This window comes from Triturus cristatus, chromosome 5_2, assembly GCF_964204655.1.
Source record: "Triturus cristatus chromosome 5_2, aTriCri1.1, whole genome shotgun sequence".
Lineage (NCBI taxonomy): Eukaryota > Metazoa > Chordata > Amphibia > Caudata > Salamandridae > Triturus > Triturus cristatus.
In genome coordinates this window covers 962,110,776-962,120,382 of record NC_140588.1, presented here as the reverse complement: position 1 = coordinate 962,120,382, position 9,607 = coordinate 962,110,776, and the positions used below count along the sequence as shown (strand labels likewise).

Here is a 9,607-nt window from a genome sequence, read left to right as displayed (position 1 = left end):
AGTAAGGAATATGGTAAAGAATTCCAGGAGGATCCAACCTGAGCAGAAAGTGGCTTTAATATGGTAAAGGATTCCAGGAGCATCCAACCTGAGCAGAAAGTGGCTTTAATATGGTAAAGAATTCCAGGAGGATCCAACCTGAGCAGAAAGTGGCTTTAATATGGTAAAGGATTCCAGGAGCATCCAACCTGAGCAGAAAGTGGCTTTAATATGGTAAAGAATTCCAGGAGGATCCAACCTGAGCAGAAAGGGGCCTTAATGCCGAAAAATCTTCAGGAGTTCAAGTCCCCCAAAAATATCAAAATATTATGATAACAAAAAGATTTCAGAGCCAGCCAGCCAGCTATGGCCATATTTGATGCCGCTTCTAGTCTCATATTATCCCACAATTGTCTCGTCAAAAAGAGACCAGGGGAGGAGCCCGACTGCTCATAGTGTCATGATCCTGCACCTACTCAGTCACCACACCATGCTGAAATATTGGCCCTGTTCCACTTCAGACAATGTGAAATCACAACATGAAGCAAATTAGTAAGAGAGACTCCGGGAAGAGTTCCAGACAGACTCCCCGAAGGAGAAATATGCATCATACCTTGTGCATTCTTCGCCCCCAGATGTGTCATCCACTTACCATCCACTTAAGTGCAAAAGGCAATACTTTTGTCTGCCCCCTACCCTTTTACATCATGTATGTGCGTTTTCAAGATCCCATTTACTGTTAAATCTGTCCCTCCAAGAGTAGCATTAAACTTCAGAGCTTATCATCAGGAACCAATATTTAGGAGGTCACATGCTCCACCAGGCTCATTGATTGTTGCTACTGCAAGGAAGTGGTTGCTAAACCAGCTTGCAACTAAAAGTCTTCCTGCTGGCACGGGCACTTAGTTGCATTGTGGAAAAAGATGTAAGTAGCTGAAGCAACGCAGCCGAGAATGAGTAAATTCTCTACAAATCAGCAGCGCATTGCCTCCAGCTTGTGAATGGCACCTCAAATGTCTGCGTGGGAAGAAACCTTTCTGCAAGAGGATTTGGTAAATTGGTGCCTGTCAGTGCCCCAGAGCCGTGACAGCACAATTACAGTCAGCTCTATTGTGCGGTGTATCTTAAATTCATCGTAGCACCTCCTGTTACCTGGCAGAGGTATGCGGCACATGCTGCCTTTGGCCTCCGGTGATGACATCAGCAGACAGAAGTGCTACGGTTAGAAGGAATCAGTGGTCTGGTCTAAAGAGGGGACTTGGCAGCTTCTGAGACCTTTACCTGCAGGGATCGTGAGATTTACAGCCTGTAATAGCAGAGCTCTCTTGGTCCTGTTGCCTCTTGCTACAAGCGGCATCAAATCTGTACTTTTGATGGATTATCTTCAGTGTTTAAATTGAATGTTCAATAACTTGCCATTATTTATTGAAGAACAATATTTAGTTTGGTTTAAAAGGGGACATGTCAATGTACGTAATTAACATTACTACGTTAGTCTAAATCTGAAACCAAATATTTGTATGTGGTTCAACCTTTAATTTGTGTGCCTCACATTTCTACTTTTCAAGTGTTTCTTTCCTGGCACATCCATTTGCTGGAAAGTCATCATACATATTTGATAGGCGCACAGTGAATCTGTACATTAAGAAGTAATAGTAACTATTTAGCATCGGAATCAATCTGATTTGAATTGTTTTGATCTTCGTTTCACTATTACTGCCGCTTACAAATTGGATATCAGAAAACTGATAAGATTTTTCTCTCTCTTTCTTGAAATCTATAGCCCGTACATTCTTTGATGTGTGCAGAGAATAAAAACATACCCCTCTATGCACTGGCGTATTTTTCTGAGTTAGTGTTAGATATAAGATTTACATGCATGGATGCACATGTATGGATATTGTGTAGATCATGTATGCTTTCCAGCTCTTTAAGTTTATAGCATACACATCCAGTTCAACACTAAAGAGTGGTGATTTTGAAGCAATGATAAAGAAAATGCACATATCTCATCACCCTTTTTTACTGGCTCCTTGAGAGATCCTAGATTTGGTTCAAGGTGTTTTCAAAGTCATGGAGTCTGCTTCTTCGAAATGAACAGAGCGGAGAAATGTCCTGGGTACGGGGTGCTCCACCACCACTAAGGTCGGGCTGCAGGATATGATGTGCTGAAGTATGATTGATGTGTACTCATTCTTACTACCGATGAATGAACGCCTGCATGATATTTAGAATCCTCAATTCCCTGAGCAGTTACTGCTCGAGCATGATTTGGATCCGAATCTGCCTCGCTCTAGCAAATCGAAGAATCGTCTTAGTGAGCTTTACGGTTGCAACATCCCATGGTGAGTTTCAATGCTGTAGATACTGTGCAGCCCAATATGTTAAAATATATGGGAAACAGCCTTTACAACGAGGTTTTTACCTCATTGTGCCTTTAACACAGATTTTTAGCACACAGATTTTTACCACGTGCATGCCTTTACAACACATGCCTTTAAGGTAAGTTGACGGGTGTGGGGGGCTCCCCCCACAAATACATTGTTTTTATATATAAAAATGCGTGGCAAAAGCCTGTTCGTGGTAAAAACATGCATGTTAAAAATGTGTGGTAGAGGCATACGATGTCTTTACCTGCTGCGTTGTACTGTCGTATAACCAAAATATACACGCATTTGATGCAGAGAGAGAAATAAAGTTATCAAATTACTCTACCTGAAGAGAAAGCCAGGAATTGTTTTTGTAAAGTGAATGTTAGTTGTAAACCAAGTCTTGTAACTTTTCAGTGCACCTCTCTGAATGTGTCTGTATTTTTCTCTGTATCAGGGTCGTGATGGTCCGAAGGGTCAAAAAGGGGAACCCACGTATGTTCAATCTGGCATCAAAGGAGAGAAGGTAGGAATCTCATGTGGTTAATATGAACAGACGTCACTGCTTATTGGCCACAAAGTATGCTACATGTTGAGCCAGAGGGATGTGCAGCATTCACGACATAATGTCAGATTAATCGCAGACTAGACCATATGCCTGATGAACCATGGATCTTCAGTCTACTGGCTCTCCGAGGCCGGGGGACCTTCGTGTGTCTAGTTAACTTTCTTAGTCATTATTGAGCCTATTGGCAACGGAGATGGGCCTGCTGTGACCATGACTCGAGGAGGCGTGAGCGAGGCAGTAACAAGCCAAGTCAAGGCTCCTGTGGGTTTATAGGGTTGATCCATCACAGCTGCTGGAGGATTCTTTGACGTGGCAGGATCTTCTGTTCTCACACACCTACATCCTCAGTTTTAACTTGAATATTTATGTTTTTCTAGAGGTTTTGCCTCATTTAAAACATTTTGGTACATATTAATGTAATTTCCATTCCTTTCCACGTCCTGCTTCTTTGATTATGCATTTTTAAAATAGTAATGGTTTAAATGGCATTGTCTCTGGTGATGTAAGGTTATTGTTAATTAGCTCTTTATAATGCTATATTGGTTCACCAGACTGAGATCAATAAGTAATTCTCTTTAACATTAAAGTATCTTGTTTTTCAGTCCTTTGCAAACAATTTTAGTGTTGCTTCCATCAGTACACATATGGTGGCCGTTGCCATTTCAATTTCCTTTCCCTCTTTTTAGCCTTTCCCCTCTGGCTTCAAAGCATGACATATTTACGAGGTGCTCACACGCCATCACCTCTACACCCCTCCATACCATGTCGTTTATGTGGACACCATGCAATTATCAGCTTAAAAATCCCAGACTCCGGTTGCGTTCATCCTACATATTTTCTGTTTATTAATGTTGGCAGCTTGCCTTCGGTGAGACTCTTATGAGGTTGAACCTGGGGGCAGACAGATTACCCTCCACCCACTAGTATAGAAAAGGACTATCGACTCGTCACTCACAGCTGTCACAATCTCTCCTGTGGGACTTGCAGCACCTATGGATGCCTCCGCCTGCTTCATGCCTCTGGACACTGATCCCTTGATCTTAATTCGACTCATCCTTTCCCTTATCGGCGTAAGCGTGGGATGCATGGGGCCTCCACAAGCCTCCCAAGATAATGTTACCTAAAAACGTATATAGCTAAAGGAACTGGGGGACTCTTCCCAGGCACATAGTCCCGCGCCTTGTAGAACTCGATCTGATATTACTGAATATAATTCATACTTTTTCTGTCAACTGCCTGGTAAGAAGCCCACGTCTGGAGGTCCAGGGCAATCAAAAGCACTTGGCACAAATTGAATCAGCGTGGGTTTTTAACCTCTGGTGTCCCTGTACTGCGGACGCTCAAACTGGGATCCTATTAGCACTTGACTCTCAGGCTAGCGAGGCAGAGCAGTCCAGAGGTGACCTGGGAGATGCTGTGGGTAGAGTCTCAACAATACATCATATAACGCAAAAAAAGTTGTTTTCTTTTAAAGAATGAAAAAGTGTTTTAACAAACAAACTGGGAAGTGAAAAACTAACTGAGAACCCCCCAAAACCTCTCCCTCCCCGAAAGCTACATGTATGCTTTCATAGTGACTTTCTACTGTGGCTGTTGGTTTGAGTTTGCTGCAGTGCAGGTTTTGAGATCCTCCATGTTGTTTGTTGCATTGTTTGTATCTCGTCTAATATGCAGGAGAGTTGTTGGTAGAGTTTGTTGGTGTATTGTAAGAGAAACAGACGATGAAGTAGTGATCACTCCAGAACACTGTCAATTCTTTTAATATTGATAGCTTGCGATCAGTTGATGGAGATTGTATACTCTGAGGTCAGTTGTGATGTTATTTGGTTATGCCATTTTTAGATTGTCAACTTCATATTTAGGTTATCGAGGATGCAGAGATAGGGTATTCTAAGGTTCTATCTGATACAGTATTCAGAGGAATATCCGTGAAACATCCATTATTTGGCGATGGCCTTTATAGTACAAGATATGCACAGGCGAAGGTATGGGTAAGGGTGCACGTTATTGGAAGTGATTTACACCTCGCTAGTCAAAAACCTACTCTTTATGTTGTGGCAATCAATTCTTTGTATATCAAATTGCCACTGCAGGAACTGATCTATTTACATTTAGGTTTAATATCACATTCACTTTTTTCTCCCCAATATTTTTCTTTGTGAAGAAACGTCTTCTACAAACGCACGCAATATTAGAGTGTTCAGTGGTACTGTCACTCCAATATTCACACGTAGCACTGCCAGCACTCACATCCGGTGTGAAAAACCATTGGTAATATTCATGAATATCAAAAAAACACTTTGGAAAAACAGGGTCTAAGGGAAATTTTTAATGACCTGCCCAAGTTCTAATCCCCACTCCTAACTCAATCAAACACGCAAGAAGAACTGGGGGTCTAGTATCAAACAGCTCAAAAGATGAAGAATATAAAGTCAAAGAATCAACACATCAAATCTTCGAGCCGAGCATGGATTTCCATCAATCTTACTCTCAGGATGGAGCATGGATTCTCATCAATCTGGCTCTCTTGATCATTTATATCATTTGGTCATCCATCCAATATGGGAGGTCTGTCTCTTGATCAAAGAGACTGCCTCACTGGCAAGCTCTATTGCTCAGAATAACTGGTGGAATTAGACCTCACATGCAAGAGAAAGAGATGCTTGAGTCCATGGTGGATGATCCTATATAGTGCAGTGCAAAAAAAGTGAGTGAAATATAAAAAAGGTTGTGCAGAGAAGAAACTTCTACGGATTATATCTGCTCCTCACACCTTTGTTAAAATCAGTGCAAAAAAACTATAGCAGTACTGCCTCGTGACACAAAGGTGTGAGGAGCAGATATAATCCGTAGAAGTTTCTTCTCTGCACAACCTTTTTTATATTTCACTCACTTTTTTTGCACTGCACTATATAGGATCATCCACCATGGACGCAAGCATCTCTTTCTCTTGCATGTGAGGTCTCATTCCACCAGTTATTCTGAGCAATAGAGCTTGCCAGTGAGGCAGTCTCTTTGATCAAGAGACAGACCTCCCATATTGGATGGATGACCAAATGATATAAATGATCAAGAGAGCCAGATTGATGAGAATCCATGCTCCATCCTGAGAGTAAGATTGATGGAAATCCATGCTCGGCTCGAAGATTTGATGTGTTGATTCTTTGACTTTATATTCTTCATCTTTTGAGCTGTTTGATACTAGACCCCCAGTTCTTCTTGCGTGTTTGATTGAATATTCATGAATACCCATAGAGTTAGGACTGTGCGTTTCCCCCCAGATTCCCACTGGCCACCACCATACCCATGGCTTGGGTGCACCCATGCTCTTATATAAACCTAAAACCTATGACTGCGGAAATACAATAGTAGTAAGTCTGTGACTTTAAATATCTGCTGATCCTGATCAAATCAGCCTGAGCTACAAATCAGGGTCTCTCATTTGTGAGAAAATATGAGTGTTGGGTACACACAAAGTTTTGTGTTTCAGGCCAATACAACTTATCTTGGTGTACAGATGGTTTTGTAGACTGGGTACATAATTATAATCTAGTCTGTCAGTTAAAGCACTCTTTCTTTTTGATGTCACTTAACAGATCGTAGTAAAGGCCTACTTTGTCTACAGAAATCTAATTACAAAAAGGTGACGGCTGAGACTGATAGTGTAGTATATTCTTGAGATTCCCATTCGGAGCATGCAATTGTGGAATGCAGGCAATACCCCATAGCTTAGAAAATGGCATAAGTACCCTCAGAGCAGTAAGGCACTTCATAATGCCAAGCTGAACTAGACTAGCGAAGGTTAACATATTTTATTAGACTTAAAGTCGAGAAAAACGATTTTCCTTTTTGCTGATCATTGTCATCCAGCTTAGTTTTTTTTCACTAATGGACGGGCAAGCAGTCAGGATTTCTTTTTTGCATAAAATTATTTTTGGGGAGTGTCAGACGAGAATACCTAGCGTGATGGTTATTGTTGGATTGCTGCCAGGCACTATAAATCACAGCGTATCCTGAAAGAAGCAGCATTTTGAAACATTGAGACACAAAAATTATAGGTTAGGGAACAGATCACCATTGAAGTTTCCATCAAACAGTGGAATTTATTAGACAATATGATTGCGATATACTGACGTGTTGGAGGGCTAGATTCTATCACATTGACGACCTATTGGATACCTCACGCTGAAATGCCTTCAACGCATGATTAACATTCTGACAATTCCTTACTAAAGGTATGTTTTTCTTTGTTTTCATCCTTTAATCTATAAGCCATCTCTCCTGCAAGGCGTACCACTTTTTCTCCACTGCCTGTTTAACTGGGTAAGGAGGAACCAGAGTCTACTTCAGGAACACAGGTTGTTGGTGTGTATGAAAGTGTCCTGAGGCGGAAAGCCGGGACAGAATGTTTTAACCTGTATTCCTCTGGTAAAACTGCTAATCATTTGTAAATTGCGCTACTGTCTTACTGGTAACAGACACCTTCCTAGTGTCTTTTAACCTGGACATCCGGTAAGTTTGGGCACTTGAATCTGTGCACTTACCTGATCTTCTTTTAAAACCACAAAGTTCCGCTGTGTGTAACGGAGCGCGGTCGCTTCTTAAAAAGACTCGTCTAGAGTCAGAGTCCATTTTTCACCTGTGGCCCTCTCTATCCCCATAGCAGCCGAGTAGGCGCTGCTTGGACTCCCGCCACTTACAATTGGACGAGCTGACGAGTGCTTGGCCCCTCCCCGCCCTCACGTCATCGCCAGGACAAAATGACGCCCTCCCCCAGGGAGCGCAGCGGACGGGCGCAGCGGTGGCGCGCCGAAGGTAAGCCCGTCTGCGCCCGTCCGCGCCACGACCGGGCCAAAGGCCATACCCCCTGGCCGTCTCATACAGTATTCTAGGGAAACTCTGCTTGGTCTTAACACTAAATCATCTACCTGCACTCCACCCTTTAACAGGGAAAACTGGGGAGGTTCCCTGGACTGTAATATATGGAAACAAAGTCCTGGCCACAATCAATTAAATAGGCCCCTAAACCATTACAAAACGACAAACCTACGCTGCGGGCTTGTCAACGTTAGGTCCATGAGCAAGCATGCACAACAGATCTTCGACTTAATCTCGGAAAGAGAGCTGGACTGTCTTTTTATGACAGAAACTTGGTTAACCCAAAACAGCAATCCGGATGTAACGACTGCTCTCCCCCAGCGTTACCTCATTGCCAGACAAGACAGACCCCTCCAGAGAGGCGGTGGAATAGCTGTCATCTATAGAGATTCACTGAGCTGCCTGACTTTCCCGATCCCAGGTATCAAAGGTGCGGAAAGTTTAGGCTTCGCCCTTAAGGTTCATGACTCCTTTACCTTCTCAGGAGCACTATTATATCGACCTCCGGGAACACCCTCCGATTTCATAAGTAGTCTAGGAGAAGCAGTAGGGGACCTAGCACTAAAGTCAGCCAACTATACGATCTTAGGAGATACAAATATACATTTAGACTCCCTCACAGACCACGCCACCCTAGATTTTTCGGACACAATGAAGATCCTAGGCCTTAACATACTTACCACCAGGCCCACACACAAGGCAGGCCACATCCTTGACTGCATTTGCTCAAATTTGGATACACTTCATGTAAAACCAGCCCAAGACCTAATTTGGTCTGATCACAGCTATATCCCTTTTGAACTCCAAGGGGTAATGGGACACATATCTGGGAATAAGCCATGTGATCCCCATGGAGGGCCAAACTGGAAGAAACTGATAGGACTACCGGGTTTCCTAACTAAGGCATTAGAAACCAGACCACCATCAATAGGGGACCCTGAGAAAGATAGCAAGTCTTTCAGGGAATGGATGGACGTCCTAGCCACGGATAATGACAAAGCAAAGTCTAAACCAAAATATAAAAAGAAATCCAGACCCTCTGCCCCCTGGTTCTCCCAAAGCTTAAAGGAGGAACAAAGGAAGGTCAGAGCACTAGAGCGAAACTGGCGCCGAAACTACGATACAAATGACCAGTCCAGCTACAAAGTGGCCCGCCGTCACTATCACGGGATGATAAAAACTGCTAAAAAGGACTTTTTCACCAATGCCATAACCAACAGTAATAATAAACAAAAAGACATCTTTAATATTGTCAATTCATATATCAATCCTAAAACCATGCAGAGAGACATTCCCCCTTCCCTTACTCTGTGCAATAATATAGCGGAATTTTTTCATGAGAAAATACAGACACTCACTAAAGATTTTCCGCACCCTCTCCCCTTGGAGGAGTCCCAACTTAATAGGCATAGTGCGACCAGCCAACTAGCCGCCTTCCAGGAAGTCAGCTTAGAAGAGTCACAGACAAAAATCTTAAAAATTAAATCAGGTTCCCCCTTCGACCCATGCCCCCCTTTTGTCCTCCACACTCTGGTGGAGACTGTAAACCCCAGCATTAATAATATCATTAATTCCTCACTCTCCCTGGGTGTAGTCCCAGAGGAATGGAAACTGGCAGCAGTAAGACCCCTACAAAAAAAACCGTTACCGGACCCTACCACCCTCACTAATCTACGACCCATATCCCTGCTTCCCACCTTCTGTAAACTCACAGAAAAGGTAGTTAACCAACAGCTCACATCTTTCTTAGAGGCCAATAACATCTGGCACCCTAACCAGGCTGGTTTCAGAGCAAAGCATTCAACAGAATCAG

At 42.9% G+C, this 9,607-nt stretch overlaps 1 protein-coding gene across 2 annotated transcripts in view; it reads left to right on the top strand.

Annotated features, from left to right (window-relative positions):
• Window positions 1–9,607, top strand: part of COL4A6 (collagen type IV alpha 6 chain) — an 847,824-nt gene that overhangs the window by 412,390 nt on the left and 425,827 nt on the right. For both annotated transcript variants that reach the window (XM_085608162.1, XM_085608161.1), the window contains exon 8: window positions 2,806–2,874. In XM_085608162.1, coding sequence (XP_085464288.1) covers window positions 2,806–2,874 — 69 coding nt within the window. The remainder of the gene's footprint in view (window positions 1–2,805; window positions 2,875–9,607) is intronic.